At 38.7% G+C, this 27,744-nt stretch overlaps 1 protein-coding gene across 1 annotated transcript; it reads right to left on the bottom strand.

Moving 5' to 3' along the window:
- Positions 1-1,279: 1,279 nt before the first annotated feature.
- On the bottom strand, positions 1,280-17,012 carry fbxo33 (F-box protein 33). The gene is made up of 6 exons (XM_030125996.1): positions 16,417-17,012; positions 13,663-13,773; positions 11,700-11,860; positions 11,115-11,323; positions 10,714-11,011; positions 1,280-9,977 (listed from the first exon to the last, which is right to left on the bottom strand). Exons 1-6 carry the CDS (start codon positions 16,857-16,859, stop codon positions 9,712-9,714), a joined length of 1,488 nt encoding a protein of 495 aa, XP_029981856.1. The 5' UTR covers positions 16,860-17,012; the 3' UTR covers positions 1,280-9,711.
- Positions 17,013-27,744: the final 10,732 nt, after the last annotated feature.

The following is a 27,744-nucleotide window of genomic DNA, read 5'->3' as shown; positions in this document are numbered from 1 at the left end:
TTGAAAGCTAACAAACATCTATCCCTGCATTGTTTTATGTGTAAAATCAAATGAATTTAATTTGTAGCAGACATGTCCTTTCAATAGTGAGTCATCTAATTACAGGGTAGTAATCATGGAGGTGATAGCTCATTATGGGAAAATGTTTATGTGATATGCCCTAGACCAGTGTCAAACAGAAAACATGTTTTTATTCAGCATAAAGAGTGAACAGTTTTCCAGGTTTCAGTTTCTAAATTTCAGGCTTCATTTATTGTAATCATTATTTGAGATTCTTAATATATCCACATGTGCGTGAAAAAGTATATCATAGTGCTACCTTAGTGATTTCCTTTAAAACTGAATGGAGCTCAGTGGGTGAGTGACATCAGTGTTTTACTGTTTCCTCTCTTTGTACTTTATTTTATACGATTAGGGAGTAATTGTAGGGAAACACCCATCTTTATTCCTGGTTGGTTTCCCATTGCTTTGTTTTTCTCATTTTCTGTGCTCACCTTTTCTCTCTTGGATCATTACAACACTTGTCTCCATACTTCCTCTGTGTTGTCATGGTGACAGTGGTTGAATCTCATTTCCATGTGTCATGGTATCTCCACACTCCAGTGCGCTGATTGATCACCAACCCCATCTGAAGTGATGGTCTAGTGTTACCAAGTGAAGTCTGTTGTATTTCTGCGTTTGTGGCATACAAAAATGACTGACTATAGCTTTATGGACCTTTACTTTTTATCGTTAGCTCTGTAGTGATGTGCTCAGGTGATGTGGGAGCTTTCAGCACAATGTCTGACACACATTATGCCAGCTGGGTAAATAAGGAACTGTGGTTTGTTTGCTAAATGCCAACCACAGGATTTTTAATGCACTGTTGTAAATGTTTGTTCCACCTGTTCTCACTGTGAGATCAGTCTAGACACTTCTGAAGTTGTGTAAATGCTCCAATTCATTTATGATCATTTGAGTTTACAGCTTAATATCTTTTGTTTCCGCTTTGTCAGACAGTGTTGTCAGCTGTTAAACAGCAGGCAGAAATAAGACAAAGAACCAAAATGACTTTATGGATACTTTTATTCACTGACTAAAAGAAGAGAAGCATTCATTCCACATTGAACCAAATCAACATTCGGCAGGTTGACCCCTCGAGTGTGTCATCTGTCAGTTAAGAGGTTTCACATGGAGGCTTGTATGTACCAACAACATGGATCAACACTGTTCTCAATGATAAAATCTGGCCTCTTAGCTGGTTAGAGGACTTTTCCCCTGCAGACTTATCCCCCCCCCCCCCCAAAAAAAAAAACAAAAAAACAAAAAGCAAAACAAAACAAAACAGAAAGAAAGAAAAAACAGCTGGAGAGGTTTTAAATCTAAGTTATATAATTAAGTTTAATTGAAATGCAATTTTACAGACACAGATTAAGCCAAGTCCTCAACAAAAAAAGCTCTTTATTTACGGACAATTGCTAGAGGAGTTTGGGGTAGAAGTGGATACAACAAGACTTAGTTCATGCTGTTGATGTATTTCAACAGATGCACCACATTTAGCTCTTTGAAACATGCAGTCAGAAACTACACTCAGATGTTTTAAAAACCAGAAAGAGTTCAGATTAAAACTATTTGAAATAGGCTCAGTTCAATTCAAAACCTGGTCCAGCTGTATTTTGGGATAAGTCTGGTTCCACATAAAGAAAGTAAAACCCAGTGCTATGCGCTCACTTTAACAAACACAATCACACAGGAAGAGAACGCTCAGAATATTCAACATTTAAGATGGTAAAATAATTTTTGCAAAAACACACGACGACATAGCTTCTGATTTACAAAGTCTGTGTGATTTTTATAATATACTTCATGTTCATAAATTGAACCCGGACATGTGTTGCATAAAAGTATACCACGGTAATGCATTGTTGATACCTATACAAATCTGCACTGTGTGACTTTTATATATCTATTTATATAGTTTATATTTCTTCCTCTGTGGTTTTCTAAAGACGCAGCCGGGCGCTGTCAGCACTGCTTGTGCCCCTTTGTGGCCACTAGTAAGACTGCTGTTATTGCAAACTGTCCTGATTTTAAACAAATGCACAACATTCGTACCACGATAAAACTGGGGCCGTCTAGCCAGTCTCACAGAGACCAAGAGTGAGCCCGCCGTCACCGCTGCTGTCGCTGGGCTGGCTGACCAGAATCAAAAGATCTTAAAACAAAATGATAAGATTTCATAAATCATCATAAGGCCAAGTATTGTCATTGCAAGTTCTTATTAGCTGAAGTCTTTATGTCTACTGCGTGACAGTGAGAAAAAGAAAAACTAAATATAAAAACTGAAAAAGAGCTAAGTGTGGATTATATGCATTCCTCTTGCATAGTTGTGAGGCTGGACTGGGCAGCAGGCCTGCCTGCCTGCCTGGCTAATTAGGAGGTTTGGCTCTCCAGACTTGACAAGAAAGACTTTGTTTACCAGCCAGAAACATCAGAGCCACAGTAGCTGAGATCTAAATGAAGATAGTTGGCTAACACTGAGCATGAATATCTATCAGTTCCTTGGTATAGCCAGGAATGACGCTCATCTCACTGGTATTCACCACAGTTACTGACAGAGTTTGGCCTTGTTTTATATCAGTGACATCTTGTGGTTTCTACAAGTATGATGGCGAGTATGAGCATACCATTAATACCATTGTCATGCTGAGAAAACCCATCCCAAACTGTCCAGAAAGTTTTACTCCCATTTATCAACATGGAGCACTGACGCTTCCTCAAAGGCTCTCCGGGTGTCTAGCTGCTGATGGCCAACTCTGATTACCCCTCCTTCACTGAGATCACATCTAGCCTCATATATATCTATGTTTATCTCTTATACAAAACTGATTTTATACTAGTGCCATGCACTTCCAGTGTTTTTCCTCTATGTAACAGAAAGATATACAGGGATGCTAATCAGATTCTTCACATTCCTGCATGAGTCCAGCCCTAGGAGAGCTCATTTGGAGTTTTGCATGTATTGTAGTAGTCTATGGTCTTAGCATTTAGATTAAAAAAAAAAAAGAACAACAAAAAAGGAAGTGTCTAAAATGTCACATTGTGATGAGGAAACCCTGTCTGTTCATTCAACTCCTTTCAGAAACATTTTTAGGCCCAGATGCATGTCACTTCCTCTTTTCCGCAGTTTACTCTTCTAAACATTGCAACATCCCGAGAGTCAACTTTACAACCTCTCAGGCTGGCATTGAGTCTGAGCAACGATCACAATGGAAAAAATGTACCTGCTCATGTCTGATGTACATCTGCCAGTGGACCTGAGTCTGCATTCAGACTGATGCAGATCTGACAACGTCTGCTGCTTTGGTACTAGAATAATACACACACACTCGTCCAACTATGTCAGTGATAATAGTACTGGCTATTATAGTACAATCATTCAAGCATCAAAGCCTGGTCTTTGTGTATGTGCCTGTAAGAGAGACATGCCCAGATCTATGTACATCTACAGTTCTGTGATCGTCACACAGTTTTAATTAGCTGTGAAGGCCGAATGTCTCAGATGGACTACATTAGAGGCCAGCTCTGGGGATTCAATTACCCATCAGTCCACAGGGGACCTGTTATCTTCCAGCATTTCTCTATGAATCCATACAAAGAGCACAGAAAACAGACTAAAAAAACAAGTCAAATGGGTCAAAAGGGCTGATCGAACTGATCCCATCTGTGTACAGTAACTGCTGGTAATGGACTCCTAAATAACCACTGCCCCCCTTCCCCTCTAGAACCTTGAAAATTGCTCTCACTTAAGCATCAAACATAAGGCTCTGGTAGATGTGTGGCAATCAAAGTTCTGTGTATAAACAGTATAGTATAGTAATACACAACACTCCTGGGCAGTCACCTGGAGCCTCTGTTTACCCAGAGTGAATGTGTAACCTTGCAGTGTGTATTTACGCATTTGTACATGTTCAGTGAACTAAATATGCAGACAGTTCCTGTTACTGTGTTAAAATGTTCTTGGAGGAGGTGGATTGTTTGAATGAGTGAACCCACTGAAACTTAATGGGAAGAGTAGCTTGTCCATACGTTTAGTGTGGCAGCAGAATAGACTTCTCTTATGTGTACCGGACACAAAAGCTTGCAGAAATGGCCTCTAGATTCTGAAGCGTCAATAGGACGCTTGACATTGCAGGAACACAGATGACTTTTAAAAGTGCAGCACAAACCACTTCGAAATGGTATCACACCTCCACTCTGCTCAGACCAGCTGGTACTCTGGTGTGACTGGTCAGCATTAGCTGCATCCTCTTCCATCACTTCAAAAACAAATCTACGTCAAAGTAAAAAAAATATACTTTATATTTATGTCTATAATCTAGTATTCATGCAAACACTTAAGCCATATAGTAAACTGTTCGCTTGTCAGACAGCCTGAGCGACCCCCCATATGGAATGTCCCATTACAAATTGCTTCACACTTCCAAAACTCTGGGACTAAACACCTGCCTCCAAAATGTAAAATCAGCCATACAACGTATCAGAGCAGGCATGATGGCCTTGTGCTCTTAAAACTTCTAACAGTAGCCTGGTGAAACGTGGCTGCCATGCTTTCAATATTTCTGTTACACAATCTGTCAGGGAGCAGCTTTTGATGGAGTGTTTAGTCCCTGATGTGCTCTGAGACTGAACCAAACTCCTCGTCCTCCTCGCATTTAGTTTTTACATTCCTCACAGTGAAACAGCTGATAGAGAACAGATAAACAAGGAGGAATAAGGTGTGAAAATGTTGCCACAGTTCAACCCTTTTACCCGCTGCTGCAGCCTCAGTCACACTATCCAACTGTACTGCACTGGACTGAAAAGGCCTTGCTTTGCAACATGAACTGTAGACCCTGAGTGCCATTCAGACAGAGGAATTTGGCCATATTGTACAAGTTGTGCAAAGTTGCTTCTAACATATGTTAGATATAAATCCTGTATTTCAAAACAGGATTTGTCAAGAAAAGCCTACAGCTAAAACACAACATGGGCCAGACGTCTGCACACAGGTCTGCTTTGGTACTTAATGACAATGTGAGCTGTTCACATTTTACCTGGTCCAGCACAGTATAGTTTATACAGTATAACAAAGACACACAAAAATGAGTCAGAGCAGTGACAGGTCAGTGGCAGAAACTAAGAGCGGGGCGGACAAGGAGCCATAATAACAACAGAAACACAGCAGAAAGGGAAATCTTATAAGGAGGTGCAGAGTGGGAAACAATACTGGACCAGCCTCCTTCTAGTGTGTATATGTGGGCACTTCAGACAGACATGTGTCTGGGTTAAGTTTGTTTCACTGTGGTCTTTGGCAGCTTAAAACACATCACGGGAGGAGAACAGATCCAGTGACTCCTTATGAGTGAGCTAGACGCCTGAGCTATTGTTACTTTCCCTCCTCCTCCTCCTCTTTTTGAAAACCGATTGTACCCTGAGAACGAACGATTTCTGTTCCTGTTTCCTGCTGCACAGTAAGAGATAAGACTGACATACAACACTAGTGACCCCCCCCCATATATACAAACACACATACATGTGCAAGCAGAAAAAATATGATGGCTGCACTACTGAGACTTGTACACACATTCTTACTATCTTTTTCACACATCTAATGAATAGAATTTTCAAAGCTTATAACTTGCTCAGATAACACAGGCAGACTCAAAGAGAAATTCCAAACATGTGCAGAAACGCTAGCTACTGTAATTCCTAACACTACAACACCATAGTGTGAACTAGCAAACACAGCAAATAACTTGGGGAGAGCAGAGGTTAGAAAAGCAGTGAGACTCCAGAGGCTTTTAGGCACAAGGTGGTTTACCATATAGCTTCTGGTGTTGACACACAGGGACTGGATGTAGGTGAAATGCTGCATTGTACCCATGTGGCTTCTCATTAGTGTGTGAAGCTATCTGCGTTGCCTTACTTATGGAACCGTGTCTCATCTTTCCCCCTCTTGCTAGATCTTTGCTTAAAAACAGATCTCTCTTCACTTCATGTTCAAAATAATCTTTTTTGGTGCATTTAAAAACAAAAGTTAACAGAAACAAAAAAGGATATTCAGCAATTATCTATATCATTGTTTTTATCCGTTTCTAGCTGTGTGGCTCCTAGCTGAGACTCTTGAAGTTATTAGATAATGAATACACTCTTGTGCCACATTCTTCCACACTGTCTTCATGCCAAGAGAGAAGGCTATGAACAGTATTATTTATACTTCATACGACTATATATTTAGATTTAATTGACTTTAATCTGGGTGGTAATGCTGTCACAAGGCCTGACTAAAACTGTAAAAACAGAGACGTGACTATTCAATAACATCTGCATCTTAAGACAGGAAACAGACGAGGAAGCAAACATGGTGTGTGGGCGGAGCTTGTAAAATCAGCTATTTAAAATCATGTGTTGGTAAAAAGCAGTTTGCTGAGCTCTGAAGACTTTAGTTTGACGTTACATTCCATTGCAGTGCACTGCAGATTTTTCCAACCTTCATCAGGTCATGACTACACACTAGACAAAACCTCAACATCTTAATCGTCTCACATGAACCAACAAAGTTGAGTTCTAAAAATAATGATGAGAGGAAGAAAGATAAAAACCAACATTTTGGTTTGAGTGAGTTATGTTGGTATTGCTATCCCCTCTGAGAATAGGTATTTGAGTGTACAGCTCTATAAACAGCCACAGACAGCCTTTAAAAGAAACTCTTGGTACCAAAGTGCATTTATCCTGAGATATGGACCAAGGACTAGAGATTATCATGGCTAAACCATCAAGGTCCCTTCACAAACAGGCAAACATTTGGTAGCTGCAGGCCCAACACTACTGCTGGCACGTTGTAAAATGCTGGTTTCATATCTGCTCAAATATCACCACTCAACCTTGTAAACAACAGATCTGGATATGGACCTTCGTAATCTGCAATACCATTGCCCCAGCCTCTAAAAAGCCATAGTGTGCACAACAACTAACTGAGCTGAAGCCATTCAAAAGGCTAACTGTTAAAATCCCTAGCTCAGGAGATGTCCTCAGTAAGACACAAGTGGACCACAGCTGTCATATCCAGTGAGCAGTCACAACACTGGAGCATCAGTGGAACTATACCGGGCCCAATTACCACCTGGTAAGACCTGGTAATTCTGTTAGCACTTAGCTCTGCTGCAGTGGCAGACATTTGATGAAAGACTTCAGCTACAGTACCTGGCCAGGCAATCATCGTGGTGACTTTTGTATTTTACAAGTTAAGACTCAGATACTGACAGACACTTTGATTCTTTACAAATTTACTGAATGCCTGAAAAACCAGCCAGCTGCACATCAGGACAAGATTTGCTGTACCCGAAATAAATCGTTTCATCCTAGGTAATTCATTACATTCAGTCCAGACCTTAATTGGGCCCAGCATGTCCTTCATCGACAGCATCGATTTTCTACCACTCCACACCACACTCTGCCCCTCACATCTGCTGAGATATAAAACATGTGCAATGAGCAGACTGCCATTCGTAAGTCTTTATCAACCTTAATCTTTGAAAACAAATGTATGATTAGGTTTGCTGACCTTCCCTCACTAAAGAGGTGTGAGGGTTTATCAGATGGCAAGATAAACATCATCATTAACAACAACTGTATCCAGAAAACAAGGGGCTGTTTCCAAGGCAACTGTGACTCAAAATAAAATAAAAAAGACAATTTCTAACGTTAACTGATTGTTTCACACACCCCACTGGACAACATCACTATCACTGCAGTAGGTATAGTGATGTTAAAAGCCTACCTGAGACTGACGGAAAAGAACTTTACGCCACAGAAACGAGCCACGCGACCCAATGTCATGTTGTGCTGTAGGTGCCATTACTCTGAACTGAACCTGTCTTGGCTGTCAGTGGAACATACAATAGCAGCCCCAATTGTTGGCGGTAAATATGACTAAACAGTAAGCCTTCACTAAGAAAGGAAAAACACAGACTTGACTGGCCAACAGAATGAGAGAATGAGAAATAAGTTACATTCAGTGCATCCTTTTCATTTCCCTGTTAATTGTTTGGTGAAAACAAGAAATTCACCTTTTCTAACTACGACATTGCTGGCATGTCAGCAACACCTAGGTGTAGAAACTGCCTTCAGAATACTGGTGTTTTAGCATGGCCTAACCAAAACATCTGGGACTAGTCAGAGATGCACTTATATACGGTATTATGGAATGATAATGCATTTCCTATTAGAAGTAATAAAAAAATATTTGAACATTTCTACGCATTTCAGAACTTCATGATGCACTTGAAGTGAAGGTAAGTCCATAAAGGCTCTGGACCATGGATACTAGTCAAAACAAAAAAAAAAGTCTGTAGGAAACCCATGATACAGCTGTGTCTAACGTAAAGGTCAAGATTTGCTACCAACTTGTTATATATGAAGACAGAACAGAGTAGGTCTGCGTTGTACAGTGATGGGTTGATTTTTATAGTTTGGCTCTGAATATCAGTCGGAAGACAAGGCTCCCTCATTAGTCGACTAGTGAGATTTCCCCAAAGTGTCGACAAGTGAGCAGGGTGGGAAGTGTGTTGGCGGCAAGCATGTAACAATATTCTCCACAACACCGTTAAGTAAGAAGCCTAATAGCCTTAAGAAACCCGCATGGCTTTGAAATGCCACTTAACAAAGATCACAAGTCTGAGTCATGGCACTGACATGGCTGTAGCTGAAACTGCATTCACTGCAGCCATTTTACAGTGGAAAATTCCCACCCTGCTGGCAGGCTCTCAAACTAGTGGACAAGTGCACGAGGTGCTCAATCAGAGCAATGGGAGAAGCAGCTAAGATGATTACCCAGGGGGTGATTGATTGATTAGTTTACAAATTTCAACTTTTTCTTAAGCGACGCAAACTGACAGAGCAAAGATAAAATAAAAAAACACAACTAATGCTAGTAGCTTGTGTCTGAACACGCATTCCCAACACCCTCCCACTGCTCTTTAAATCCATCGTCACTCAACCCGCCTGCCTGTCTTGTTCTAGCTGTGAACAGGATAATAATATATTTAAACACACACAAAGCCTATACAGGCGAGGGAACCACCACACAGGAAAAACAAGATTATACGCAGAGCAGGGAGAGATGAAAAAGAAAAAAGGAAAAACAAAACAAATCAAAGTTACATCATACAGAGGCTCGGGAGGTTATTAAGGTGGAGAGACATCAAGCTCAGAATACTTGTGGGCAAGACCAGACCAGACTGGCCAGACTGACCCAAAGCAGACTACTCGAATAATATGTGTGAACTGTTGTTGGAGATCTAGAACAACATAAACATGTATCAAATTTTACAGAGGAATGTCCAGTTTTCATTGGACATTCATCATCTGAAAATTGACAAGATTACGGTTTAACATGTGCACTCAAATATCTAATTAATAAATGTGCTACTCAAGAGGAAAAGCAGGAAAACAAGAAACCCACCCCAGATGGAAAATGGTTGATTAATTGTTTGCTAAACCCTCAAAGAAAAACAAAATAAAACTATCCGCCGATATTCCCTAACATAAATGTACTCTACAGACTGCTTTGGGAGTCAGTTATAGTCTGGTTTTATTATGAATCTGAGGTCAGGGCTGACTTGGGTCAGCTTTGTCTGGCCTGGTTTTGACACATGTTAGGCTATGATGTGTTGTATCTGCCACCCCTGCCTACATGCCCATGCTGAAGGCATGCAGCTCGCGGTGGAAGTGCTGAGTGGGTTCAGACAAAACCAAACTGGAATCCAGGCAAGGGTGCCAAACTCGTCCGAGGCCCAGGGAAACCTCTTTGACCAGATTATGGACCGGGTCGCCCTCCATGCACACAGCTTGGTCTGGGTCAAAGTCGATGCTCTCCTCGGACACGGTCAGGACACGAAGGCTGGAGCCTCGAAGGCGAGAGATGGCCACCAGATTATGAGACCACACAGTGTAACCTACAGACACACAGGGCGAAGTAGTAATGATATAACAATTAATGAAGCGTTACACAGAAGATACCATTAACTATAAACCATAACATATAATGACAACGTTGAATTAAAGAAGGAGATGTGTTCATGAATTCTCAGTTAGAATATTTTATTATTTTCTTTTAATATGGGCTCCTTTACACTGTGTTAAAACTATGCTACAAAATTGCGAGTGCTGGTTACCTCCGCCAGGAGGTATTGTGATCGCTTTGCTTTGTGTGCGTGCGTTTGTTTGTTTGTTAGCAAGATAACTCAAAAAGTTATGGATGGATTTTCAGGAAATTTTCAGGAAATGTTGATACTGGCACAAGAAAGAAATGATTAAATTTTGGTGGTGATCAGAGGGGGGGGCAGACCTGTCTGCGGTGGCGGTGGTCTTGTTGTTTATGCTAAACACATTGAACACGTTGAGTTCATGAATGGAAATTATATCTATCCCCACTATGTATAATTACATGAACAAGTGAAAAAGTGTGCTTACTAATACACCCCTCTGTACAACATTTTGCCCCCAAAATTGTTCAAATCAAAACTGTTTTATTTAAGTTCATGTTCTAATTCTTTTGTGTTTATTCTTCAGTGAACATTTATATTGTTTTTCTCAACATTGTTTCTTGACTACATTGTAAATGAGGCCACCACCTCAGTCTGAGATTACATTTTCTGAGTACTTATATCAGGAAAAATAAACCAGACTCACCATGTATGACCAACACAGCCAGCTTAGTACATCTCCAAGCCAAGAGGACCAGAGGGTCTTCGTTACGATTGACGCTGAGATCAGGAAAGTCGGGGTCATCCCTTAGGAGCAGGAAATGGGTCAGCGTTTTGTTGTACTGCTGGGAGATGAGCTCCAAGGTGGCATCAGTCACCAGTGTGCTGTAACTGTCGAGGTGAAGGCGCTCCAGAGGAAGGCTCGGTTTGAGTACCCTGAGGAGCTCCATGCTGTCGACCTCCAGGGCCATAATGTAGACTCGCAGGTTGGTGCTAACACGAACCTACGAATAATTGGGTTCATTGGTGCATTTCAAGCAAAAGTCAAACATTAAGTAAATTTTTTGGGGAACTGGGGGTGGAGTGCCACAGACAATGTTGCCTTACCAGTGCTTTCCAGTCATCCTCTGTAGCTGTCCCTTCTAAAGGTTTAAACTCCAGGGCAGCACCGTTGAGCAGCAGGGAGAGGCGGTGCAGAGGGGTGCGACGTGGAGATGCCAGCAAACCACAAAGCTCAGATGTCAAATCAGAGAAGTCCAGAGCCAGAGAATGAAGATTAGAGAGACGATCCAGCTCAGATGGTGAGATGAGTGGACCTGAAGGAGGACACAATTCAGACAGGTGACAAGAAGTACAAACTTAAAATGTTACTAAGCATTACAAAGAAACAGCACAAGTGTGTTGAACTGAGGATGGGACAACTAAGAAAAACATGGAATTCACAAAAGAGAAGATATTAACCAAATTTTTATTAAAATAGATTAATAAATGCCCTGTTGCTTTGTTATACAAGTGATGCATTTTCTCCTTTCTTATGTTTGCTTGTATATTTGAATTCTGTATATTGTGAATTTGTGTGAATAATATGTTAGTTGTAAACTAAATACATAAGTACAGTGGGGAGAGATAAGTAGAGTAGTAGATACAGTCATGTAGTGCAGTAAGCATCTGATATACCCAGCAAACACATACCCAGCTGGTGGTCCAGTAAACTGAGGTGCTGCAAGGTTTCGGCTGAAGGGTTGGACAGGCAGGCTAAAGAGCAGGGGGTCACCAGGCCAAGCATGAAGCTACAGGACAGCCACCTCAACTGCCTGCTGTTAGACAGCAGCTCCATGAACAGCTGCTGGATTCTGCAGAGAGCAGAGGAGGTTGGTAATCAACTACAAGAGGATGGAAATTAGCTTCAATTGGTTTTACCAGCTTATCTGCCATGTTCAGACCCTGTGACACTCACTTTTTCCAATTCAAATCAAACCAGAGACTTATTTTGTGCTGGAAAAACAAAACAGTGAGTGAAAAACATGACTGCGGTCTGAGCAAAGAAGGATACCTCACAGTGAAACACACCACTGAGAAAATATTTCATAGAAACCACAGTCAAAGAAACATTTCACTCAGGTAAAAACCCGGATGGCCTTGAATTTAGATCTACTTCCAAGTATTTACCTGCATTTCTAAATGGCAAAGAATATTTGGATTGGGTTGCATTAAAATGCATTGGGTGATGCATTGCAATAATCATTCTGAATGATTTAAGGGCAATGCTTTTTATTTTTTTCACATCATCTACTTTCATCCATAAGCAGAGCGTGTAAAAATGTGACACATCCCACAGAGGTATAACATATTTTACAGGGAATTTAATACAAAATATCACCACACAATAACACAGTAATTATAATTCAAGGGGAACTGAAATTTTTAAGAAAATTAAGTATAGATCAAACATAAAAATCCAGTGTATCTCTGTTAGAGGGATACATCTTTGGAACAATCTGAATCAAAACTTAAAAATGTCTTCTTCCATTTGTGCATTTAAAAGGATGTATAAATCCATTATAATAACAAAATATCGAGCATTATCTGAATAAGTGAATATCTAGTTATAATATGGAAGAATGCATAAAATAAGATATTATTGTGTATTGCTTATTGTAATTAATCATGATTAGGAGATACTATCACATTGATTAATAATTGCATGTGTAGTAAAGAATAAAAGTGCATATAAATATGATAGTTTACATTAAAAAAGGTTGATTATGCAAATCTGATTGTGTGTGAGGTGACCAAAAAAGTGTTTGGTGAATGGTTTGGATGGATGTTTTGCATCGTAAAAATGTAAAAAAAAAAAAAAAAAGTATGTTAACAAAGCAAAGAAAGTGGAATCAATGAATTATTATTAATAGCTTGTAAAAAGGGGGTGGGAGTGTGTAAGTTATACTTCTTCTCACTCCTTTCTGAGTGCTGAAAATTTTGCTTTTCCCTGTCATCTTGTTCTTTGTTATGTGATGATTTTATGTGCTTGAAATAAAACTAAACTACACTAACTAACTAACTAACTAACTCAGGACCTATAGATTACAGCATTTATACAATTGCACACACTCACACTACAATTCTATTAATCATGTAGCTGTACCATCATGGGGTAGGATATTTTCTAGTCTGTAAGCAGTGGCAACAGAAAGTGCAGAGGTCTCATTTCCTCTGAGACCACTTGAATGCTTAAAAGTAATTATGTCAGCTTTGCCCTGTGACATCAAAAAACCATCACACACTAGAGCTTTAATGTGCCCTGCCATCTGCAAGCTGTGGACATTCATATGAGTATTGTTATTTTCTAACTTAAATCTTTTTCTACTTCTTGGCAAGAAAACAAATTTGTTAATTTCAGAAAATCTCAAACAATTATCTCATTTTAGAAAACACAATATTCCAAATATCAATGAGAACCATCTTTAGCCCTTTCCCAATTCATTTTATAAGTGAACTAAAATCCAAATGGATCTCCACTTTTAATGTCAGTGACTAATGAGAGTAAATGTAATGTTCATTTTTGCACTAAAATAACTTGTTGCAATAGTGCTATTTCCAAGTCTGTGGACAGAAACCACAACTGAAATAACTTGCATGCTTAGCTTGTGCTTACTCGTTAATCTTTTTGTCTCCCTGGTGAATTTGGTGCAGGTTGGAGCTGTCCAATAGTCCCTCCTGTTGGAGAATACAGGTGTCTCCATAGAGACTCAGCCTCTGGAGGTTTCTGGAGAGAGAGCAAGAGAGAGAGGAAAATGTAAAATGGTTGGAGAAAAAGGCAGCCTATGCTACAGAGATCCACAGAGATAAAGGACAAGAAGACAGAAGAAACAATGCACTGGAAATGTTTTTAAAAAATAAACAAACCTCAATAAAAACCCATAGTTGAAAGTCTACATTAAGAATACAAAAGTGTTATTTAAAGCATATTGTGGTGCATTTATTTTCTGTTTCAAGAACCACATCCTCCTTTTTAAAATCCCTGAGACGACGGTCATCTGCCATCAGTAACCCATCATCTCTTTGCTCTGTCAACATTTGCTTAGACTACTCATGTAATTCTTGCTTGTCACACACAACACGGGATGTATGCAGTTTTTCAACAGAGACAAAGATTAAGCTTATACATTTTACAACTCCACATCAAACTCCAGAGAGGGACTTTCCTTGTGAACAATTGAAGCTAAGATCTCACCCGGCCCTGGTCGTGGTTACTGAGATATCTCTTGTCATGCACAGAATTCACTGTACTGCTGTCTAGAGGCTCTTTAAATTCAGTTTCCTGAAATAGATCAGTGATTGGCAACAGTCAAGCAGCTAACTATGTGCCAAAAGTTGATGCTTTGAGCAGCAGTCAAGGTACACATAAAGGTCACAATGCACCCAGTTACTGTACCTTCGTTTAGATTCTCTACATTGGTTTTGATGTTTTGGCGATCACTAATGTAATGTGTATGAAAGGATTATCAACAGCCTGCATGTAACACCGCCACACAGGACACAGGCCTACCTGCAAATTATTGCGCACATTATGTTCTATTTCCGGTAAAACAGATGAAATCTAAGCTTCATCACGTGTCTCTGCAGGAAACCAGTAGCAACTGCAGGTCCTACTACTTATCTCACGTAAACACAATGAGAATGATGATCAGTACCTAACTAACTGATTTTCAACATGAAGCATTTATAATTGTAAACGAATGGATTAGATAAATAAAACACTAGTTTGTGATTTACTTAACAACTGAGATGAGATGGGTTTAAGTAGCATTATCGCTTAAGGGTACATATCACAAAAAAAGTGTGACTTAGTAAAACACACTTAATTATGAAACAATGAAACCAAGTTACTTCATTATTTCATTACTGATTTGCAAATCCACTCCACAAATGCAGAAGTAGCCAAAATAAATCATGCAGCAATCCTTACTTGAGTTCACCTGTAGATTTAGTTCTTTATGTTGCATAAAGCTGTTCAGTTTTTATACCTTAAAATTATCTCCACTAAACAGATATTGACAAGAAATGTTGAATGCTCGGCACCAAACAATACAACCTTGTTGATTTTCCTAATTCTGAGTTAGCTGTAGAATTCAAACAGATAAAAACGTTTCTCAAAGGTCATGTAACTTTTCTCGGACAAAATATTTCTGGACCCATTTCACCATCCTCCATTATAGAAAGACATCAGTTAATAAAAACAGCAACTTTGTTTCTGATATGTACTAGACTGTGTTAGCACACTCTCACTTAACATCACATTAAAAATTAAGCAACGGTGGAGGAAGTTAGATTGGAATAAGGATTATATCTCTGTACCAGTGACTGTCCTCTGCCTCTGCCCTTCTTTCTGTAAGTAAGGACTGGCTAGTTAATTAATGAATTAGTTAGTTGTTACACGCATCTGAATCTTTGTTTTTGTGTTTTAACATAACTGAAAACTGCAAAATAAAAAAAATATATATATATTTTTTAAATCAAGCAAAGGGAGTATGTACATGTATAAGTACATGTAACAGCCGGATGTATTTAGTTGTGTCACTTTTAAGCTGATATACACAGTGGATCTGGGACACAAAGTTGACATGCATTATCTGTTGCTTGAACACAAAATGCTGCTCAGTGAGAGAAATTGAAACAACAGTGGCGCTTTTAGCCCCCATCAGCAGAAGTAAGACATGAACAGCACAGCTCCGGATGTGTGCTATTTCAATACTTCAAAGCACCGCAGAGAATAATGGAGAATGTGGGAGAAGGTATCGCCGTGAAAAGTGCAGCTCCAAAATCCGAATATTACATTTCAATTAAACAGTACTACCACGCGACAGCTTCACAGGGAGAAATGAACAGGGGCGCTTCAATCTTACGTGACGTGAGTACATATTTAGTACATTCTACTGCATGTAAACACAAGGCCCAACTAAATATATAAATGCACACCCTATATATTTGTGTGACAGTTGCTGATATCAGCAAGTCGCAGCCGACAAAGCCTACTCTGGCCACCAGTGCTGCATTGTATCTGCTGGTCCATGCAGACCACGGTGACATAGAAAATGGAAGTTGTAACAAAAGAGACAATCGTTCGACACGGTAGTATACTTTGAGCGTCGTTATTTAATGTGGTAGGCGGAGAATATATACGTCTCCATGTCGTCCTCAGAGATGTAATGAGAAAGCTGGCTGCTAGCTCCACTGCAAAGACGTGACCCCCCGATTACGTAACTCCTAATGTCAGGGTTTGTTTATAGCTAACTAAGCTAGCTGCTAGCTTACTGCTGCGTACCAAATACTCAATAAATGACGGAGTGTCGTGCGAGTGCATGAAACAAAATAAAAACACAAGCACAACATGACGTTTTGAGGTTACCTGTTGTTGCGAATGCTGGTGAACACACACAGCACCTGATCTAAATAGGTGGCCATGGCGTCTCTCCATCGTTCGGAAAGCTGCGGGTCGCTCTCAGGACCCGGAGGCTGGTCCATCCTGGCGGACGATGGGTCGTTGTTCAGAGGGCTCAGGTAACCCTCAACCGGCGCGAGCTCCAGCTGTAGCTCCCGCACGAAGGAGCCGAACTTCCGCATGAGGAACTCCAGTCTTGAGGTCTCATCGGAGCTGGAGCCACCGCGGTCACAACCACCACCTATCCGGAGTTTGAGCTCGGTCCACAGCGCGGGGTAGAAGAGACACTCCCTCCATCGCGAACACACGGCCGAGGCCCGAAGCTTGTCTCGGTCGGATAGAAAGGAGAATATGTGGACAATAAGCTCGCTGGGCAAAGCCATGGCTCCGACACCCCCGCACAGAGCCATGGCGAGCTTAGAAAGCCGCTGTGCAACAACCACCCAGATATAAAAGAAGAGCTTCAAACCGTTTTGATAAATAGATGCTACAGCGGTGATTATCACTAACGCTTCTTCTTCTCGGTGAAAACAAACCGTTTTTCAGCTTTGCCTTCAATACTATCGGACCGTACCATTGCACCGGAAAGCGTGGGGGGCGACTGAAGCCCTCATAATAATACATTATCTGTGTCAAAGAAATACGTGTTATCATTCGTCATATGAACACTTTATTTATTCAGAGTTTTTCATAATCACTGTTTGGTTATATTTTCACTGAGATGTTTCAAATTCTTGTGCACTGGTGCGTTGTCAGTCAATGGTTTCGTCCTGAATTGCTGTTATTTTTGCTATACTGCCGAGGTCCGCAGGAGGGCGGTGTTTCTCCTAAGAAACAAAGTCGTGCCGACACGTGATCTTTATTTTGGAAGTGTCTTCCACCCAGACACACCTCATCCAGACAACTCCTCCTTCCCAGCTGAGATCTTACAGAGGGTGAACAAAACAACATCACTGTCTGAGGTAACACTACTATGACAGAACAAGAAAATTAAAACTAGAACACATGTTTTGTCAAAGACACTAAAATCATGCCTAAAACACTTAATCTTACCTTGTACAATTGTTCATTAAACAAAAAAACGTAATTAAATTTTAATAAAACAGCTCCTCTATTAGGGTAAGGAAGTTAATCTATAGGAGATAACAAATATAACTAATCAGGTTTAGAGGTGAAATCTAGCATTTTTTTTTCTTATTTTAAAGCCATTTTTACAAAAATGTAGTAATTTGGAATTTAGAATTACCCGCTTATATCAGACACAAATGGGACAACATTCTTTCTCCAAAACTCTAGCAACTGCTCTCCTCAGTTGTCATTTATTAATAAGCTGTTGTTAAAAGAAAGGATGCGACAAAATGGTAAACATGGCTCTGTCTCTTTTTAGAGTTGTGCTGCTCCCATCAAAATAAAAGTTATTCGATTTTTTTCTTTATATTGTACATGTTCTCATTTTAAACATTTGATGCCATTTCTATGTTCCATTTTGAGTGAAATATGGGTTTACGAGATTTGTGAACCAATGCACAATGTTTTAATTTACATTTTACAGTCACATTTTTGGAAGTGGTGTTATATTTTAGACACTGTGAAAACATGTTTCTTGCGCTGATGTGTATACTTCATAAGGATGCTGCTGACGCTGGCATACAAATGGGTTTATAAATGGACACACACATTCACCATTTGCACTCATTCACACACCAGTGACACAGAGACTAACTTGGGTTCAGTGTCCTGTTCACTAACTCTTTGATGTGTAGACTGATGATCAAACTGACAACCTGGACAATCTATGTCATAAAAGCCAAGGGGCCTCTGTGTGCGCATGTGCGTGTGTGTCCGGGGATTCACACAAAATCCAGAAAGAGCTGACTGCTGCAGTTTGGCATACTTATGTATTTTTGGTCAAAGAAGAGACTAGCAAAAACAAGTTGATAGGACCAATATTTTGGGAAATATTAGTAATTTTGGAATACAATAGCCTTACAATGGCGTTACTATATCCAGAGTGCTTTGATGGTGACTGCTGGACAAATGCGGTACAGCATGCATGAATACACAACAGGGTCCGATCAAGTGGTAACACGTGGACACATTTGGTGTTCAACAGTCTCTGTCATGTAAGCAGAGTAACTTAAATGCATGTATTATACATATCTGAGTGGGTATTTATAAGCACTTTAACATTTTGTATAACAAAATTTGGGGAGATAAAATTTGTTGGTGAAAAATGTTAATTACTGCTCGGTAACACGTGGACTTCAAACGGACATCAATTTCTTAAGCTTTACGCAACCATTCAAAACATGTGGTTCTCGACAGAAATTGATATAAAGTAGGATAAAACCTTTTAGATATTATGTTCAACTATGCTGAAAATAAATTTTGGGGTAAAATATTGAAAAGTCTCTGTTTTATTGACATGAGAATGTGGTAACATGTGGACAGGCTGCCATAGTAACACGTGGACGACTCTTTACCATTGTACGTATCACCCAAAATGTATCAAAAGATCATTACTTTCTGAAAGTTTCACTCAGATATCTGAATTAAATTATTATTGTTGTGGTAACACGTGGACATGGCCTTTTCAGCAACTCACAAATGTTCAAACCCACAAATATCAATAATATTCACAAAATAATGAAAATCTTGAAACTTAATCATCTATAATCAACAGACTGAATAAATTTTCAAATTATTTACTTATAATTTTTTGCGTAATATTCAAGCTATGGTGTAAAAAGTACAATCAATAAAATCAGAAGTAACTTTTTTTTTTTACAAGTGGTATTTTAAAAAGGATATCAGTTCCATAAAATAGAGATCTTTAGCTAAAAAGTGAGCCCACTTGATAAATGATGTATGCAAATTTACTTTTTCATGTTGATGTTCACTTTTGCTTGATCGGACCCAACAGCATAAAAACTACCACATCTAGAACCTGTGGATCCCAACGGGTCAATGTGCTAGTTGATTTTAACCCTTGAACCACCTCTTGGTTGTGGATAGTATGACCAATCTAAATGACAATTATGCTAATCATAAAATAGTCAAAGTGAACAATTAGTGTAGCAATGTAGAGCAGAATGACAGCACTTTTTTTTTTTTTTTTTTTACAAACATGATTTTCTTAAATATTTTTGATAAATATATTAAAGTAGGCCTCTGGTTACTGTACAGTCCAGAAGTGGAATGCACCCAACTCGATAGTTTGTCTCAAGTACTGTGTTTAGGCATACATCTGAAGTTTTTCTACTTTCCTTGTGTATTCCATGCAACTTTATTCTTCTACACAACACATCATACACAAATACATCACTGGATCTCTACCACATTTGTCTGACAGCTTTAGTTTGTAGTTCTTGTCCAGAGAAAACCACACATCTCCAACTATGTTGATTCTGAATGCTTATAATAAACTGAAGGATTAACTACACTCTAAAGGTTTGAAGAATTATCCTTCAGTTAAATAAACTCTTGGATTAGCTGGAAAATGCGTCACCAGGAAGCTGAAAAGAAGCTTTCTTTGTTGAGCTCATAAAAAAAAAAAAAAGTTAAAGGTACATTACACTACAGAAATACAATGATTATCAAGACTAAGCTGCATTGCTGTAGATTAAATTACCCAATGGCGCTTTAATCTGCTCCGGTCTCTTTTTGTGGTCAAGACACTGTGTTTAAGGGCGAAGTACACATGCAGTTTCACTTGTCACCACAGGATAGCAGCACAATACTTCAACTCAGCTTCACCTATGAACTAATTTCTCCTTAAAACTTTAATCACTTCTGTGCTTGTCTTGTCTGCTCTATCACAGATTTCCTGACAGGGAATTACTTGCAGGAAATGAGGCATAGAGACAAAAAGAGGAGAAGACTTTCCATTTAGGTTTAATAGCAAAGCCACTGAAGGAGCACACAGAAACGATAAACATACTATAAACAGATTTAAATTAAATGAAAATGGCTTATTGCAGCAGTATTATAATTAGTAAATGAATATATGTGATGTTAAAATCCATGTGGTGTGTGATGAATGCTGCCAGAACTGCAAAGTCCTTCATTTTACAAAGGTTTTTTTTAAAGTCATGGTGGTTAGTTCACATCACGTCCAATTTATTTCTTTAAAGTGACAAAGACAATGCATTGTGAGCATGTAACTACCATAATATGTTGAATGTGAATGGAAAATGCTTGAAAATGAGGCACAAATTACAAATAAATGAGAGTGAATGGTGAAGGCCTACTTTTGTATGCTCCATCTATCATGCAAATTACAGGTGTGATAAGAATGTAAAGGATACTTGGATATCATTGCATTGTGTATTGTGTATTCACCATACAATTACCTTTCTCTTTTCATCACTGCTTTTACTACAGAGTGTAATTATAGATTGTCTACATCACATATGAAATCAAAATACAACAGGATAAAGATGTTGTATTAGGTAGTATTTGACCTTAAATAAGGATTTTAAAATAAGGCTTTTCCTGCACAAGAAAACAACTTGAACTAATTATAAATAATTTGGTTTTTTTTTAATTTTTTTATTTTTCATACATTTTTATGTGATTATAAATTTGTAGTGCAGTATACCAGTGCATGTATATTTCAGATAGGTTGGGTCCCATGTGTTAAAAGTCTCATGAAATAGTAACACATTAAGTCAGATACAAAAAAAAAACAAAAGACTGTCTCATATCTATTAAACAGACAGAACTGCTGCTCAGGTAGAAGCTGAAACACAAAAATACAGAGCACGATGCGTTGGCTGCAAGTTATCTTTGAAATATATATGTGTCTGGATTGTTAAAAGCCTCAAATGTTGGCTTGCATTATAACACTGTCTAGCCTGTCTACATTTGTTCTGAAGGTATTTTTCAACTTATGCCATCTACACCTGCTGCAGACTTTATTTACCAACATGAATAAAGTCTACAACAAAAGATTTATAATCATTATTGTCTTCCTTTTGGTAAAGTCAGAAAGAGGAACATAATATTTCATCTTGACCTGAATAATATTCACACCCTTACCTCCTCTTACTGCTTCCAAATGATCTAAGGTTGTGATTTAATGCTTGTAATAGACATTACCCTGTGGCTAAATGTAGAAACACAGCCTTAAATCAGTGAGAGGATGTGAAAAATGAACTTAAGTTGAGTAAACTGCAAATGCATTGCTTGATCCTTAACATTTACAAATCCATCAATAGCTCCTCTAAAAAAAAACTCTACACTTACACTCCCAGTCAAAAGTTTGGACTCACATTCTCATTTAAATGGCATGAGATGGACCGCAGATGGCCAACAAGTGCTCAGCATCACTGGAAACTCTTTCAATACTGTTGAAAAACATTTCAGGTGACTACCTCATGAAGCTCACTGACAGAATGCCAAGAATGTGCAAAGCAGTAATAAAAGCAAAATGTAGCTATTTTGAAGAATCTAAAATATAAAACATGCTTTGAGTTATGTCACACTTTTTTTTAACTACATAATTCCATATATGTTCATAGTTCATAGTTTTGATGCCTTCAGTGAGAATCTACAATGTAAATAGTCATGAAAATAAAGAAAAATCAGGTGAGTCCAAACTTTTGACTGGTAGTGTATATGCCCATGTAAGTATAAAAAATAAACCGAAGTCTTCATCTTTGAAAAAGCACATCCGCGCACAAACACCATCTATGTACTTCAGTCATATAAAAAACTTACCCTCTCTTTGAAACTGATGGTTTTATATCAGGACATAATAAACATCATCTGGTCCTGAGCAAGTTTTCAGATTTGGTAAATACAACCTCAGCTGAAAAAACACACATAACATATTACAACCTGTCATTATTTAGTTAACAAAACTATTCCAAAATGGAAAGTATACCCTTATTGCTTCCATAGGAATTAAAATGGTATGCAGCAGCCAGGCACTGTTAAGCAAATGTCCCTTGTTTATTGATCATCAGCAAGTGTGACCACCTCTGTAAAAGTAGAATTTTAACACAATTTTAAGGAGGAAAGAGATCAGTGATGAGCTTATAGAAGCAATTGTTGCTGCTCCTCCATCTAGGCGGGGGTCTAAGACCGTTTCCATACAATCTGAAGTCCATCATTTTACATTAAGAAGGGTTATTCACAGGCAGAAAACACTGAAGACAATTGCCAATCTTTCCAGGACCGGACATCCCGGCAAATAAAACTCATGAGCCACATCTCAGACTCTACCAGTTTCAGTTATTATATTAACCCATAAAGACCCAGTGTTACTCTTGTGTTCCCAAATGAATTTTTCTCTCTATTTAACCTTTCTTAAGTTATTTATCACCATTTATTATAGTATTATCCTCTGTAGTCTGCATTTTTTCAATGAAAATCATGTTTTTTTCCTATATTTAATTCAATGATTATGTAGATGTTCATAAAAGCTCAGAATAACATTGACTGTCATAATATCAGAAACAGAGAAAAATGAAGAAAAGTGACTTTTTCAACCAAATCTGTCATTAACTGAAGATAAACCTACTGTCTCCATCCACTTTCATTGATCCAACTCCATGAGTTTTACAGGTGAATCAATGTTGTAGAAGATGACGGTGTTTCCATGTTCACTACGGAGCCTCTGAACGTCCAAATGGGTCATATTGGATGACTATGAAAAGATGAATAACTGTGTTTTACATGAATTATTTACATGTATTGACAGGATTTGTGGATCAACACGAATTAAACAGTTACATCAGTAGATGGTTTTGGTTGAAGGTGGCTGTTTGGGTCTGTATGGGTTAAATGTTAATGTTCATGACAGTACAATTAGAAAAAAGCATAAATCGTTCAGTATTGCTTGCAATAGTTGACAAGAGAAAACTTGTTCTTTCTTAATAGAACCTAGCAACACAGGTTAAGGTCACAAAGTTGGATCTGACCAAATCACAACAATTGTGTAAAAATGTTATTTAGTCAGATGTGGCCTAATGTCTGGCCATAATGTACAGTGTCACAGAACCAAACAAAAATCAAACACAACATGTCTGCACAAGCACCTCATACCACTTGTCAACTACGGTGGTGGAAGGCTAATGATTCAGGCTTGTTTTGCAGCCACAGGACCTGGGCACCTTGCAGTCATTGACTTGACCATGATGATACCAAAATACTCCAGAGTCAAATGTGAGGCCATCTGTCTGACAACCAAAGCTCAGCTGACACCAAGCCATGCAACAGGACAGTGATCCCATGCACACCAAGAAATCCACAACAAAATGTCTGAAAAAGAAAAGAATCGAGGTGTTGCAGTAGCCTGGAGAGCTGAGCACAAAGGAACACCAACAAACTTCAATGAACTGAAGCAATGTTGTAAAGAGGAGCGGGAGAAAACTCTTCCACAACAATGTGAATCACTGATAAAGTCATCCAGAAAGCAATTACTCCATGTTATTGCTGCTAAAGGCAGTTTTACAAGATACTGAACTATGGGATGTACTTAGTTTTTCATGCTCTGCCTCTCCATTTTGCCTTATTTGTTAAATAATCAGATGGTAGAATCATTTATGTGGAGTTTTACAAAAGATGACAGATTGAAATTATTTTACAATGCATTAACGGTCAGATAACTGTTATTATAAATATTATACGTCAATACATAAAACCATAGAATTCAAAGAGGGACTTTCTTTTCCACATGACTATATATGACAGAAAACCTGGCCTCCATAATACTTAATTCCACACATTGACTGAGCCTTTGCAATAAAAACAGGGCATGAGACAGTTCTCCTCTTCACAAATTAACGCACAACACAGTAAATAAAGCCTAATGTTGTTGAATGCCAATGTGCAGCTAGGGACATGCCAAAACTATTAATCTTCACTATCCAATTGTGAGATAATCTGTTTTATTTCAACCTGAAGACTCTGATGGCAGTTGCTATAGCCCTCATGTTGATAACTTAATGATGCATTCACATTACATTCGGTTAAGGATAAGTGCTTCCCCCGGTGATGAATGCACGTCTGTAAAAATGAGAACAAAGGAATGTTGATTGCAGCCAAGTGCGAGTTGTGAAAATTGAGGGACTGCAGCAACAACAACAAAAAGAAAACTATTTATCATGCTTTCCAGTGAAGGCATTTCAGCTGTAGTTTCCATTAACAAGAGCCTTTACCAGTCTGGCTCCTTTTGTTGCAGCCTGATAATCAATGACATCCTTACAAACTCTATCTCTGTGCTCTGATTGCTTGTAGACGTGTTGGTGTCTGCCTCTGAATACTCATCAGCTCCTAGGCATTCACCACATAAATATTTGTCCATCTGCATTCCCCATGCCACTGCGGTGACTATCTAGAGCTAGGACTCTATACTGCAAGGTGTCACAAAGCTATTTTTCACACAAATGACTGAAGAAACGGAAGCACGTTTGTGCATGTGTTGATTGTATTTGCAATGGGATTGTTAGACATGCTATTTTAAAACAGAATACTGAAGATTTTGAGCTGCAATGTGGTATATTAGTCCTGTGAACCTCAGATCTGTTAGCAAAAAGATCCATTTAGTGCTGAATCACCTGCTGCTACAGACTCTTTGCAGCAAAACCACTGGGTGGTGGTAGAACTCCATGACGGACCCACTGTGTCAGTAGCGAAGACACAGGAAAAATATGATGGGAGAGGGCTTATAAGAAAAGACATTAAAGATATAAATGCCAGATTTATATGCATTTATACATGCGGGGTTGGGAGTGATGATGTGACATAAAAGATGGAGAAGCTAGTGCTCAGGAGGGATGGAAAGAAAAAAGGAGATGTTGGTGGAGCTTTGGGTGAAAACACAAGACCTTGGAAAGCTTCAGAGAGATGCTTAATAGAGGCTGGGAGGACTGTAGAGAGAGAAGATGGTCATTCTCAAGAGGAGACTGGTTTACAAGCAGCTCCTTGACCAGTCTGGCAGGAAAAGATGGAGGGTTAATGGGAAGAGGCGTGATAGGCAGCTGGCCATCAATCCTGGTGCTGCACTCTCTTCCAGAGTCAGATGGAAGGGCAGAAAGTGGAGATCGAGTCAATGGATTTTCCTCAAACAGAGTGAATGTTGGAGAATGTGTTATAATTTAATGATGGTGAGGCTTTGGGTTATAAATCCTGCTGACTGATCAATAATTATGCAGAAAGATCTGGCCTCCTGTCATCTACTTCATTAGTCTATGGATGACCAAAAGAAGGGAGGTTTAGATTAGGGGAAGTTCTAATAACATCAGGCTTTTTTTTTTTTTTTGGATGATAAAACAGTATATACTGACCATAATAACAGAGCAAATATAGTGGCATTTGGAGGTAATTACAAAATGAATCACAGGACAGTTCTTGCTCTCCATGTTTTTCCTCGATATGAAGAAAGTGAATTTTTTTCTGCAGTTCTGAGACATGTTACCCTGACAGAAATGCATCCATATAATAGTGCACAAGCAGCACAGGCTGATCCTCAATAAGGCATGTTTTCCTGGGGAGATGGGAATATTCTCTGAGTCAATAACATGCAGAGCTGGCGAAAAAAACAGCAATACTATTGGATTTGTGTGCAGGATCAGTCATGTTGCAGGCACTAAAGCCATAAGATATATGTGAGGATATTTCTCTGTATATGAGCCTATCATGTATAAACAGGATTGGTGATTGTATGTATGAAAGAATAATCAAGTAAGTTTTCCTCATACAGCTTCAGCACTGGAGGCTGAAGCTGATGATGGGTTTTAATGGGCTATTTTAATGGGTACTCTCATATTTCTCTTCTGTTAAACTCATTCACAGCCAAAATCGATCGCCCCACCACTCAATTATCTCATACATTGCATATTAACTCAAGATTAACCTGTGTGACCTGGATAACTGGATGTGTGAGGGATCAAAAACAAAAAAGCTGGGACATTGTGAAAAATGTACATAAATCCACAATGCAGCGATGCCAATCATTACCTCTGCCTTTCTAAGAGGCTTTTTTTTTTTTTTTTTTTTTTTTTTACATCCAGTTATATTTAGTTTAGTTTATTTTGAATATGCAACAAAACAAAAATAATCCTACTTGTCCTTACAAATGAAACAGATTATAAAAAACAAAACAAACAAAAACAAAAACCTATACATGTACATGAAAATAAAGTATGACTTCATTTGCATATTCAGAAAGGAGTGGGAGGAAGTATAACTTATCTAATCCCACACCTTCTAAACACAACAGTCTGTTGTTTAGCTTCCTATCAACATAATACATGAAAAATCAGAACTATTGCCAATTAGGTAAGTAACAAAAGTAACATGCAAGTTAGCACAGAATATTCTTAGACTGGTGAGCGAGCTCAGACACAGCTGGTGAGTCATTCTGTTTGTTTTATTTATTATTTTGCTCAATGCATCTTGGCTAAGGAGGAATGATTTCACAGTTTATATGCATAATGTCAACCTTGTCATGGCCTTTTCAGACTGTGTCATGTCAATATAATACTGTCAGATTCCATGGAGGCATAGCATCAGCCACAGAAACAAGTGTCAGTTTCTTCGATTTAACTCAAGACACCTTCATCGAGAGGAAAAAAAGCCATGACTCAACACAAGATTAAATGAACTTACCAACCTCAAAGTTCCTGATTATACTAAAATAAAAATGGTGTCCGCAATACATGGATTAAATATATGTAACTTATCTGTGCTAAAAGTATTCCTATCTTCTGTTACTGTCCCAGATGTTTACTTTCTTCAATTGGAGGGACAGCTTTATACAAAGACCATGGATTCACAAAATTAGAACCATTAAAAACAGACAGATAGTGATAAACACTGTATGTAAAAATAGGACAGTGTATCCACGAGGAATGATCTGGAAAATTGATTGAACCAGTCGTAGTTGCATATTGGTGTGAAAAAACATGCAATAGATTTTGGGATTTTTATCCTAGCGACTGAGTTATGTGTTAAGCAGGTGTGGGTGGCAGAAGATGTTGCTACTGCGATGCTGTGCTGAGGAATAGGAGTTACTTAGCTGGAAGGACAACTTTTTTAAAACATTTTTTTATTACACCTACATACCTTTATACTACACCTTTTTATGATAGAAGTTGGCAAGAAAAGCGTGCTTCCTCAACTGATGCTTCTAGAGGTTTTTGTTTTTTAAAGCTTTTCAGTCAGTTGTGCAGTCCAGGTAAATGCTTCTAAGCATCACTTAAAGCCTGAGGAGTATTTATTTTCTTGCCCTGTTTGCTCCTTTGTTGTGGCAGGGTCTAGGACAGGCGGAGGTTGGAACCAGGCAGG

This window comes from Sphaeramia orbicularis, chromosome 22 (genome assembly GCF_902148855.1).
Source record: "Sphaeramia orbicularis chromosome 22, fSphaOr1.1, whole genome shotgun sequence".
Lineage (NCBI taxonomy): Eukaryota > Metazoa > Chordata > Actinopteri > Kurtiformes > Apogonidae > Sphaeramia > Sphaeramia orbicularis.
This window is presented reverse-complemented; position numbering and strand designations above follow the sequence as displayed.

Bases quoted from the DNA above. Each gene is read 5' to 3' on its own strand.
- fbxo33 (XM_030125996.1), bottom strand. From the start codon at position 16,859: ATGGCTCTGTGCGGGGGTGTCGGAGCCATGGCTTTGCCCAGCGAGCTT. The intron at 11,861-13,662 runs GTAAGCACAAGC...TGCTCTCTGCAG, and splicing joins GGAGACAAAAAGATTAACGA to AATCCAGCAGCTGTTCATGG. The intron at 11,324-11,699 runs GTATGTGTTTGC...GTCCTCCTTCAG, and splicing joins TTTACTGGACCACCAGCTGG to GTCCACTCATCTCACCATCT.